Raw genomic sequence first — 12649 nt, 5'->3', positions numbered from 1 at the left:
GAGTGACTTTTAACAATGAACAGATAAAAGCAGTGGAACTAGTTCCTGCAGACAAAAGATGCGCTGCACAGGTTCATCTCATAATGTTTTGCCCTGAAAACCTCACGTTTCTTTTCAAACAAAAAAAAAAAAATCCCAAAGCCCCCTTCCCCGCCCCCCAAAGTCAGAGCTTCACTCATCATTTCTGAGAGAGCTCAGCTTGCCGCAGGATAAGGCTCTACTTGGTCCTCAGTCATGACGGCAGTTTTCAAAAACTTGTTAGAGCTGTAGAGAAAGTTCCTACTAGCTCTGATTTTCTTAGCTTAGAAAATTTTTCTTAGGCAAGGAATTTCACTGCCCAGTGTTACCTGGTTTAAGATTTTTCAGGTGTTAAAGTTAGGAGGTGTTGGCCCAAAAAGGAACAAATCAACCTAGTGGTGACTGAACTGTGAAGCCTAACTATTTAAAATCTGCTGGTTTGCAGTTTTCCACAATGGCTTGTTATTTACAAATAATATTGTGAAAGTATTATATATGATCTTAGTTTCAGATAAGGTGTGTGACAAAACCTGTCCCATCAGAACCCCAGGTGGCCTGTCATTTTATCTAAGATACGCTGAGTTCACTTCCCTATCTGATCAGGCTTTTCAGTTCTCCTAGATCATGCTGAAGCATTTCCCAGAACTAATTTTGCAAGGACTACTGTTCTGCACATGGGCTGAACTGATTCTGGGAAATACTGTATAAGTGCAGGAAAAATGAGACACAACCACATAGTTAATAGTCACTATTCAAGCTTGATACAGAAAACTAACAGTTTTGCTAAAATGTCTAGAAATATTTCACTTCAGTTTTTCAGTTTTTTCATTTTACATTTTTATCCCCTGTTGCCCAAGTAAGGGTGCTGCAGTGCTATCAAATAAGAAATGATAGCATTATACCAGCATACATTAACTAGAAATTACACAGAATTGAAACAGAGTGTTAATCTTTCTTCTCCAAGCTAACAGCGAAATGCGAACATCTGTCAGAACTAAAATTATTATTTCTTTCCAGAGCTCTAAATTCCAAAAATATTGTGGCTGCATCCCAGATTATTAATACATATTTGTTTTAGGATGTTAAATTAAAATGTTTGAAGTTGGATGTCAGGAGCACTTAGAAGAAAGAGACTTTTAAAATGGAGCAAACAACTTGCTTACGTTTCCTTGCAGGTGTTCCAAGGCAACTCCAACTCTGGTGACATAGTACGCAACAACTTCATCCCTCCGATAGTGGCCCGTTACGTGCGAATTATCCCTCAAACTTGGAACCAGAGAATAGCATTGAAGCTTGAGCTGATGGGTTGTCGAATAATGCAAGGTATGGGGTAGGCAGCACTCCCAAGGCACAGTGCCTCCCAAGCCCCCTGTGTTACCCCAGTGCCACTGATGCCCCTTCTCTTTTGCAGCTAATAGTTCCTTTACGCATTCAATGTGGCAGAAACCAAGTCAGAGCACAGAAACCTCCCTCGGAAAAGAAGACAGGACTGTTACGGAGCCCATCCCATCGGAAGAAACTAACTTGGGTAACACTACCTAGGCACTGCATTTTCTCTAGGATGCATCATGTCTGCAGCCCAGTCTGAGTGACCTTTAAACTTTCTCACAAATTTTCCCTTCAGACTTTATTAAAGGAGAGAAGAGGGAGGAGCATAGGTTCTTTTTGTCTTAAGCCACAGAAAGAGATTGAAAGCCTTAATTGTCCTTGGTTTGTGAAGCATCAGACTTTGGTTTCCCTGTCATTGGTTTATTTGCCAGGCTTGGTAGGTCGCTCAAGGGACTATACTGAGCATGCATCAGCATCTTCCTGAGGAGCTCTTCTTTGCTCTCTTCCTATATTTTATAATTTTTGTAATATGTCAGGCAGTGGTCTCACAAAAATGTTACCTTCTCTTTATGCAACCAGGACTCCTCCCAGAGCAGGTCCCCAGCTTTATGCAACACACAGTTAGTGCATAGTTGGGTAATTAAACACTTTTTCATAATGCCTGTGTTCATGGGAGGCAGGCTCAGAATACCTTCATTCTCATACTTCTCCCCAGATATGCAGTCTTCATCCTTTAACGTTATGGAGCTTATTTCTTAGATCTTAAACAAGCAAGCAACAAAATTTGTTGCTTATACTGACTGTTTGGTGGACCTATATCCGGGCAGGAATTACTGGACCCACTGCACCAAACACTGCTACCCATTAGGTAGCTGATAGTTGTAGGAATGTCTCTGAAAAAAACTGGTCGTAAGAAGCAATCACTGTAAGAAAAAAGTTCTTCTGAAACTGTATTGCTTTTGCCAAGAGCAAGCTCAGTTCATCTGTGCAGCGGTATGGGTAAATTGTACCCATGTTCACTGAATATGAAATCTACTAAGATTTCATTCTGCTAAGTTGTAAATACCCTGTGTACACGTGTACTAACTTATTCTCACAGCCTGGTGTCTGTAGGAATAGCGGAAGGCGTGCTGCTGACACAAGAGCCACCCCACTGCTAATTTCTAAATCCTTGCTGTACACTATGTTGTGCTAGATTTAACAGGGGATAAACAGGTTTTTGCCTAGCTCCATACCTGGAAATCTTTGAACTATTTTGACTGAAATATTTCAACCAGATCAGCATGAGCCAGATACTCAGCATGCAAAATTGCGGCCTCATTTGGCAATTTTATAAGCAACTGAAAGTGGAGTTGTTGTAAGTGGCTTTTTAAAAGTTACCTAGTGTGTAATAAGAACAAACTGCTCTTTGTAAGGGTGCATATAGATATTAAGCCAAGTGTCAGCCTTGAGAAAGTATATTTAACTCTCTCGTCTCAACGCTGTTCAAGATAGGTACATGGCAACTAAGTACAGCTGAGGACTGGTCTCGCAGTTTTAATAGTTTTGCATTTTCATGCTCTCTTGCAAAGAGTGTTCCTGCAAGATTATCTGCCTTTTGCTTTATTCTCTGTAGTAAAAACTATCAGCCTCAGAGTAATTTGCCTCTTAAACTTCTATCCTTCTTTTTTTTTCCTCATGCAGGCTTAAAGCTTACAGCTATAATTGTGCCCGTCCTCATCGTGCTGTGTCTGTTCCTGTTCTCTGGAATCTGCATCTGTGCAGCCCTGAGAAAGTAAGATACTGTCTTTTATCATAGGAGGCATTTGTGGCTACCTAGCTAGCATGTCCAACTATGTGCCCTCTTTCCAGAGCCTCTTTACCAGGGAGCTGGAAACTGTTTGGCAGTCTTCTTTTAAGTAGAACTCATGTTGTGTCTTTGTAAATTGTATTTCTCAATGTATGTCTCCCCTAGTTGGACAAAAATGAAGGTGAAGCAGGTCAGAACACCCCAATTTACAGTCCAATGTAACTGGTTGTTCTCTTCAGCCCACACAAACCCACAAATACCAAGGTGTAAAGCAATCGAAGATGGAATAGTTTCCACATCAAAGCCAAGTAAAAAATTCAGTGAAGGGAGGAGGATGTGAGCTACCTATCTGGATCATTCTATTTCATTTCCCTCCTGTTGTGTTTCTGCTTCCTGGTCCCTTAAGTTAGAGCACTTAACCTAGCAGGCAGAAAGCAGAGCTGGGCTGAAAGCAGAGCCCAGCTGTAAAGAGTTACAGGCATTTACTGGTAAGCAGCTAGTACTAAGAGGACTGGAAGAAGCACTGCTAACTCTGGTTCCAGCTAGATGTCTATTCATATGAACCTGCCCTTGCATGTATAGCAGGGAAATGCTTCTGTCAGCAGATGGGTATTTGGAAGTACAAGCAATGCTCTGGTGATGTTGCTTCATCACAAGCGGTACCTAGTGATCATCACTAGCTCTGGCCTGGATTCCCGGTAAATCTATAAACTAGCCAAAGAATTAAGAAGAGCAGACCCAAAACATAACCTGGAGTGATAGATATGGACATGGATACATCAAATCCGTGAGTGCCAGACACAAGAAATTTGAACACCAGCACTCACAACTTGCATACAGATGGGGAAAGATGAAATGTTGAATCCCTGGGTTGCATGCCTTGTGTTCTAGTAAACAGCAGCCTCCAGAAACTCAAAGTGTTGTCCTCAGCCACTAAACACAAAGGCTCTGTCTCTTGGAGCTAAGGCATGAACCTGAAATGCTGTGAGTGCAGATGTTTATAAATGCTTTCCTCTCCCCTCAGGCGAGAAACCAAAGGACTTTCTTACGGATTATCCAGTGCTCAGAAATCAGGTTAGTGGACAATCATGCGCTTTGTCCTGTCCCATCATGTCCATTAGGCCAACAGGAAGGGATTTACGCAACTAAGCATGAAATGCTTATGAAATAGCATCCACGTTTCCTCATTCAAATTCACCTCTTCATACAAGGGGAATGGCAAATGATAGGCCCACTTGTGTTATCCTAGCACAGTGCCCTGAGAAACAATATAATTTCAAGCACATGAATTAGCATGTGAGAGTGCTCCCAGGTGCCCTCCCTTTCCTTTTGTCCTCCAAAATACCTATTTTGCAGAAAATTGCTGATTTCCTTTTCCACATCAGCAGAAGGGATTGCCTTTCTCCAAGAGAGCAAGGACTAATAATTTTTTATGGCTTTAATATTCCATCTCACTGCCCTCCCTGGTTGGGACTCTTATTTATAAAACCTAACAATACTGAATTGTACTTCATGTGTAAAATGTGAATAGGAGATTGGCTTGAGGACTCTGCTTTAGGAGATGCCTGCAAAACCCTGGTGAGGTATATTCTTTCTCTTGCTCAATAACACTTTCTAGAGTGGGGTCTTCTGTCAGGTTGGAAGTTGGGGTTTAGCTGTTTTTCCTGGCCAGACAACTCTATAGAGGAATATCCTTCTGAACCTAAGTTTTCTATAAAAAAATAAACCACTAAGCAATTCAGATGTCTCTTGACAAGTGCCTTGCAGTAGCTCAGCTCTGAAATTCTATCACTCAGCCGGCGCTGACGTCAGTGAAAGGAATGCTGTTACCCACTGCAGCTCACCCTCATTAGAAAATTAATTAGGACTTAACATATTTGCTAATATGATTTTTCAAGGTCACATCATAATCCTTTCTCACTTGCTAATCAGGACAAATCCCAAGAAATTGGAGATAGCCTCTTACCCAGTCAGTTCATTTGTTGTGTGTGTGCTTCATAAATCAAGCTCCTAAGCCCTTGTGAACCAGGCTTGGGACTTAGAAAGCTCAAAGCCAAACCCAGCTCTCTGCAGGCTTCCCGTCACAGGCTCCAGGCAAGTGCCTGACACTGTGTATTTTTTTTTTCTGTTTCACAAGGATGTTGTGAGAATAAATTAATTGATGAACGCAGGTGCTCAGATATCAAGGAAATTGAAGCCATACTAGTCTACTGAAAAAAAATAAATTTTAAGCATTATTTTTGCCACATAAGGAATGGCAAAACGTGACTGATTTAAAGCTGGTATTTTACTGATATACTTTGTTAAGGCATCAGTGCAGACACCTTCAGAGTTTGAGCCCTTCTTGCCAATAAAATCCTCTAAAAAGTTTCAGTTTCACCTGGAAATCCCATTTGATGACTCACTTTTTCCCTTTAACCCTCCAAATTTAGGGTTTTGGTTTTTTTTTTACAAACAGCCCATTTTAGTCTTGCTTTTTAACTACTTTAATATATTGACAGCAATGAGTACACTAAAAATTAAACTTTCTGATAAGTCTTCTGATTATAAGCATTTAACTTGCTGATAAGCCTTCTATTTTTCTTTATCATAGGTTGTTGGAAACAAATCAAGCAGCCCTTCACCAGACATCAGTCAACTGAATTTACCATCAGCTATAATAACGAGAAGGAGACAACACAAAAACTAGATCTGGTCACCAGTGACATGGCAGGTAACAATTACTCCCCCTGTGCTGCCTTCATTTTGCTCCACCTGCAGAGCAGGTAACAGAGATGTGGGGGGGAGAGGGGGCAGCAGTGTTACAAGCTCCAGCTCTCACGCAAGCTGAGGCCCAGGAACAGATTTATCTGTGTTCACATGAGTATAGTGAAGCAGCTAAATATATCAGTGGAAAAAAACACACTATTTTGGAAATTTTTTTATTGTTTTCAGGAAATACTCTGAAATAGTTACAGTTGAAGGTAACAACAGAACGCAGTCAGGCATGGATGCAGTGTAAGAACGTGCCTTCAATAGGATAGTTTGTATTTGCTGACTCATTTTTGTGTTTCTCTTTAAATACAAATGTCTCTGGAAATGGAACAAAATATAATGGCCCGTGTTGCTGAGGAAATAGAAAAATTGCTTTGTTGGCTTACAGTTGAATTTCATGCCCAGCTGGAATTTATGCTGAGATCCCTGTGAAGCTTTCTTGGTACCTAACTACTTTGGAGATGAGGTCCCCTGAAGTGGAAACAAGCAGATGAGAGAGAATTAAAAAAAACCCACAGTGCTTCCCTCTTGTGCTGCTTTGGCTCCAGGTCACTGTTTGGATAGAGCAAATCCCCACATCAGTACTATTTGCATCCCAAAGGGATGTTTTTTTTAATTCATCCTCTTAGCACATCTTATCTTTGCCTAGTTTAGTCTGTCTGGAAAGGCCAGTGAGACCAGCCATTTCATGGGATCAGTGATCAGCAATCTTCCAGAAAGGTTCATTTGCTGTTTCCAGCCTCCAGACCTTAGAAATTCCTTAAAATACTCTGCTCCAATGCAATACTTTTAAAAAACAAACGGATGGTTACTGTAATTCCATATGGTGCTACCCTGGATATCTTTCAAAAATGGTTTCAGTCCTTTACAGAAACTTTCAATATAAATATGCAGAGACCTATAAAGCAGTTTTATTTCATGAAGGAAAGGGAGTGAATGCAGGTTGCTCACAAATCATGGTGTTACCTGGCTCCCCCCGGCCGTGTCTGGGGAGCCTCTGCTCTCTCTGTCCTCCCGTGTGTGGGAAGCCTTGGCTTTCAGTCTAGCCAGGCAGCTCCCTAGCCTTAGCATGTCACCTACAGTCACCTTAAAAATAAGAAACATGAAATAAAAACATGAACGCAGCCCAGAAATGTGCCATTTAATAATTTAATTGCAAAGGGGGTGCAACATGCAGAGGGTTAACAAGCTACACGAAATTCGCCACCCCCACACCCCCCCTTCAAATCCCTCGGCTGCCTGCCGCTTCTTAAGGCAGCCAGCAGTGACTCAAGATGCTTCATCCTGAGCGAGGGAGATTGCTGGGGATGGCAGCAGCGACACTGGGAAGAGCTGCACCACTTACTTAGTGCAGTATCATCACACTTTCACCTTACATGCTGAAGTTTGGGAAGCAGCCAGGAACTGCCAAAAAGATTCACAGGACATATGGTATCGAATTCAACGCTCATGTCAGATGAACCACGCTGCCAGAACAGAAACTGAGCTAACTTCTTCACGCCTGCATTAAAACATGATCCTTTAGCAGTGTCATTTACTAGAGCTGTTCAGGCCACCGTATGTATCCATAAGAGATTGTCACTAGCACCAAAGCGAGAAAGTTAGAATGCTGAATTTTCTCATAATAGTTTTACTGGATTTTTTTTTTAAACCTTTTTAGCCCAGATCTCTTTCTTACATGGCAGCCTGGCAACCACCTCAACTAGAAGTGCAAACATGTGCTTCTTGAGGCTGCATTTCCTGCATCTCTCTCACTGCTCCTGCTCAGGCCATTTGCCCATCCCCAGCTCTATCCCTGCTGTCCCCCTTGACCAGGGTGACCTCCCCAGTTCCTCCAGGAGGGCTAGTCCCACTCCTTCTCCACGGCTCGTCCCCCCTTGCGCGCCTGCAGCAGTGATGAGCTGGCTTAGCACATTGCACACTTCCCTTGACTCTCTTGGCTGCCATTCTGCCTAACTTAATCCTTTTTGTCAGTCAGCTACTGCAAGATGCCTTTTAAATAAAGCCAGCACGTGGTTGGGCTTGTTAGAAATCCTCCAGGCATTTTCATTATTCCAAAAGTGGGACACTGGTTTTGGAGAGCTGCTCGTTTGTGTGTCTTCGTGCAATATCCTTTGTCCAGTTCATTGCTAATATTTTGTTGACTTCTCTTTTTTGCAGGGCTTTTGAGTATACTCCAGAAATGAGTTGATTTATTTGGGTGGGTAGGTGGGAAAAAGGAGGGAGGAAGAAGGAAAAGGGGTGGCAGATTCGAGCTCCTCCATGGAAGAGCTTCTGCCACACACTGCAACGGTTGCTCACTGAAGGAGGTTACAGGACCAGTGCTGGGGCAAGGTTTCCTTGCATCCCCGATAACCATGCGTGTGATACAATGACTATTTTTCAACATAAAATACATATCAATGCATTAAGTATTGAATATATATAATAATCCATCTGTGCCTTATTGAGCAGTTCATGCTTCCTTTTAGATTATCAGCAACCTCTCATGATTGGGACTGGGATGGTAACACGGAAAGGATCTACTTTTAGACCCATGGACACTGAAAACGAGGGAAGAAGGGGGAGCTCAGAGTTTGAAAATCACTATCACTGTCCGCACAGAGCTAACCGGCATGAATATGCTCTGCCCCTGGCCAGCCAAGAGCCTGAATATGCCACCCCCATCATAGAGCGGCACGTAGCAAGAGAAAATAATTTACCCTCTGAAAATGGCTACAACGTACCTGTCGTCTCATCCCAGAAACCCTCCGTTTCTGCTGGCAGCTTCTCTAGTTCGTGTACAACTGGTACCAGGAACGGAAACTATCAGACACCCCAGAGTGTCATAAACTATGACAAACCCAAAGTTAACGGTGTTCTGACCTCCGTGAGCTACAGCACGGACTACCAGAAACCTCAGCCCAATGCCCTCGGGAGCGAGGGTTACTCAACGCCCAGAGACTGCCTAAAACCGATCAGCCAGACAGCAATGACAGCTCTCTTGTGATCTGCCGAGCAGGAGAGATGTGGTGTGCAGGAACGTTGCTGCACAGCTTTCTGAAGCGAAAACAGAGTTTGGAGGGACTCTGCTGCAGGAGGCAGAAGGCAAACAAGCCCTGTGTACATAATATTGCAGTCTTACTGGGTTCTGACATCTGAAGAAAGCATATGCTGTTTATCACTGTTTATAGCAAGAGAGATGTTATCAGTGAAGACTGTACATCTTATTTTCTCTAACTGATCTCAGTGCTCCATTTGCAATGTGTGCAATTTGTACATAGTTTTTATTTAAGGACAATTTCTTAAGTTTCCTTTTCACCTGGGGGATTGAAAGGATTGCAGAAATGCCTATTTAAGAAAAACAGGCTTCCTTCTCTGTCTTTATTTTACCTGCTGTTGTATTGGCAGCTGTAAATGGTGTATCTTACAGTTGTGGTGATTCACATCCTTTCCTATGATAACTGAAGATAGGGCATCACTGTAGTTCTTACTGGGAGGGTAGAAGAAGCAAAACTACTTGAAACATAATGTCCACAAGAGAAGGCAGCTGAGTATTTAAATACAGTGCTCAAACTCACCTTCACAGATGTTTTTTTAGCAGAAATTCTTACATGCTTGAATTTGATCTAGTGTATGAGCTGAGCCTATCTAACTTGCTATTCATGTTAGAAACAGGTAGAAAGGCTGAAACCAGTTTTGGGTTCAAGCCATGGTGATCACACAGTAGTATGAAAAAAAAAAAAAAGCCAAACAACAAACTCAGCACCCCTCAATCTGTTTGTTTTTTGGGGTTTTGGTTGGTTGGTTGTTTTTTTTTGTTTTTTGTTTTTTTCAGGAAGTATGTGTGGAACCAAACTGTGAATTTACAGCTGAGAGCTAAATCCCATTCAAGCCCTAGCTGATGCTTTTGCTACTAAAGTATAAGGAAGTTTGTTCCTTTGTACAAAACAGCAAACTTCCCAATCTCTTCATTGTTCCACTAGGTATTTTTCTGTCTTACAAATTTAGTGTAACATTTCTATTTGAAATATTTTGACTAAGTAAAACACTGTGTGGATGGCTTACTGTTGCAGTTAAATTTGCAAGACAGCAGATCAGCACAGTTGTTTTCAAATAGTTTTTCTTTTGCAGCTAGTGTTACCTTTAATTCTGGTTTTGGACAAACTTGAAAAACTGTGGGGATGGGTGCAATGTACCACACAGTATCTGCCTCCTCTTTCAGCAGAGGCGTCATTGAAGCGAAACAGCTTCTGGTAGCGACTGGGACCGTCCGCTGCCCTCCTGCCTGCATTGTGTGGAGCCTTACTTTGAATTTGGAAGCTTGTCCTAAAAAGTCAAGAAATTATATACTTCTGGGAAGGAAGAATGGTGCTATCTTTAAAGCACGAGGTTGGGAAACGAGACCAGTAAAACCTGAGCTCTGGGAAATTCGCTATCTGCAGGCCCTTTGTTTCCTCACATGCAAACTGGGGATAATTTGCAAAGGACCCAACAAAAATTCATAGTTTGTTCACAAAATCCTTGCAGATCCTTGAAAGGGCTGTCAAAGTACAGAATAATTGTGTGATACTACTCACAAATATTGCTAACTCCAGCCACGTCCGACCTTACGGCAAGCTCTGAGTGGGTTCTTTGCATCCACTTGTTTCATGGCCTCAGTGGTGCCATTCCCTCACACTGCCACACCGTGTGTGCGATTCCCATGCAAAGAAGAGAGAGTCAAGGTAACCTCGTAGCCTTCCTGTGTGTGCTGTCAATACAGTTTCTGTGAAATGTCTAAAACACCTCAGGTCCTGAAGTGAAACAGCAGCAGCCTGTTTGTTAGACCGAGCTGGGTGGTGTTGTTTACCTTCTGTTGTTTACATGTCTGTGTAAATAAAGAACACTGGTATTTGTAAGTCAGTCACACAGGCCTGGTACTTAACTCCTGACTTGATCCTTGCTGCACGCCCACTCTTGTCACATATCCAGCAGGGTGAGAAAAAAAGCATTCCTTACGCCCTGCAAAAGTGCCAGTTGTGCTGCTGCAATTCACAGCCCCAGTGCGACAGGCTAAAAAAAGATTCTCTCAGTGCCCCATTTAGCCCAGCTTTTCTGTCCATAAGCTCTAAAGAAGCACTCACAAAAAACGTCTGTGCCCAACCCCACTGCTGGATGCATATAATTGAGGAAAGGATGAGGATGCTCTCCTGGTGAGCCTGAAACCAATACTCCACCCACACAGCTAATTAGCCTGACTTGTCACTTTACAAACAAGCAGCCTTCATTAATCAGGGCTACTCCCCTCCACCTAATGAGGCACCAAGATAATGCAGCAGTGCAACAGGACCAGTGAGTTGACACTGCTTGTATTATAATAATCTTTTTGCATGCCTCTGCCACAGGCTTTGTGCATCTGCAGCATGCTACAAGTGTCAAAGGGTTCTTGGTAGCACATGCCCCTTTCTGCTGCCATTCAAACCCATCTCAACACTGCTGGTTTAGTCTAATAAAAAGTTGGGTCTCAATGTGAACCTTGCCTTCATTGCCAGCCCCCTCAAAAAAACCCTGCAAAGCTGCAAAAAGATGGCTTAAAATAAATGCCCAGACATCTTCATCCTCCCCATGTCACAGTGGCTTGACAGGGACAGAGGCAGTGTGGCAGCTCTGTAGTTGCTCACAGCTCCCTGTCATTGCTGGGTTGCTTTACATCCAAGGGACTGCTGAGGGCAGTTAACATAAAAAGCTTCGGACTTCTCCACCTCAGCCTGAGAAACAGGAAGCTTTCAGTGACCCTAGCAGCAGATATACAAGGGAACTTCCTATCTGTGTAGTCTCTCTGTCCTGATGGTGGCGGAGATACTAAATCCTGGTGTAGGAAGGAAAGGGGGCTGCCTGAATCTTCCCAGTGGTAATGGCTCATCCTCACACTCCTCCTCTAAATGGCATCTCACGTACTGGTACATCAAACTCCAGCTTGTCTGCATCAGCCCATTCTCAGCATCAAAACCATTTGCAAGTATAATACAGGCAGCCTTACCAAACATCACACATTTAAATCTTCTTTCCACAGTGAAGGTTAGTGTATGCCCCATTTTGAGACATTTATACATTGGAAGGGCTGCATTAGCTCTGGGTCTCTCTGCAACATCTCTAGAGACTGTGTGAGGGCAGAGCCTGACCCTCCAGTCGATGGAGACTTTTCAATAGCGTTTCTGTACCAAACGTCTTTCCTGAGTAGGCACTCCCAGTAGGCTGGAACAGTAAAACCAAGCCAGAGTTCACAAGAAGGTTAAATATTAACTGATCATAGCACTAAGGGTCCATCTGTCCCTGCTGCAGTTGATGGCAAGCCTCCGACTTTGCCAGGAACAGGTTCATGCACTGTAACTGCACGTCTGTGATCAAGGGCATTGAAAAAGGAGGGTCTTGAGGTAAGGAAGTGTAAAAGGTGGTATACGCTACCTACAACTGAAAACCAAAAATGATAGCTTAGCATGCATTCCCAGCTAGTGCATTACACTTAAAAAAAACAAACAAAAAACCCCAAAATTCCACAGAAAAGAACAAAAGTTCCTGAAACATCACAGCAAAAATGTGAATGTTCTTTGCTCTCACCTCCTTAGACTGACAAATTGTGAATTCTTACTTCTTCTGTCAAGTACCTTTCCAACACTTAATACAAAAGCTTTTTTCCTATCAATTGTAATTCCAAATAGTATTTCGTTATTTCTTTTAGTTTCTAGAGTTTTAACATCAGATATTAAACCCTACCTTAGCACCTACCAGAATATTTAC

General features: G+C 42.6%; 1 protein-coding gene across 1 annotated transcript in view; it reads left to right on the top strand.

Annotated features, from left to right (window-relative positions):
• The window catches only part of DCBLD1 (discoidin, CUB and LCCL domain containing 1), a gene marked incomplete at its 5' end in the record, with an annotated part of 30523 nt that extends 21644 nt beyond the window's left edge, over positions 1 to 8879 (top strand). Inside the window, 6 exons of the mRNA XM_010082800.1 lie at positions 1194 to 1341; positions 1430 to 1546; positions 3031 to 3121; positions 4161 to 4210; positions 5730 to 5849; positions 8362 to 8879. Coding sequence (XP_010081102.1) covers positions 1194 to 1341; positions 1430 to 1546; positions 3031 to 3121; positions 4161 to 4210; positions 5730 to 5849; positions 8362 to 8879 — 1044 coding nt within the window. The remainder of the gene's footprint in view (positions 1 to 1193; positions 1342 to 1429; positions 1547 to 3030; positions 3122 to 4160; positions 4211 to 5729; positions 5850 to 8361) is intronic.
• Positions 8880 to 12649: the final 3770 nt, after the last annotated feature.

The sequence above is a fragment of the Pterocles gutturalis genome, unplaced genomic scaffold, assembly GCF_000699245.1.
Source record: "Pterocles gutturalis isolate BGI_N339 unplaced genomic scaffold, ASM69924v1 scaffold4580, whole genome shotgun sequence".
Classification (NCBI taxonomy): Eukaryota; Metazoa; Chordata; class Aves; order Pterocliformes; family Pteroclidae; genus Pterocles; species Pterocles gutturalis.
This window is presented reverse-complemented; position numbering and strand designations above follow the sequence as displayed.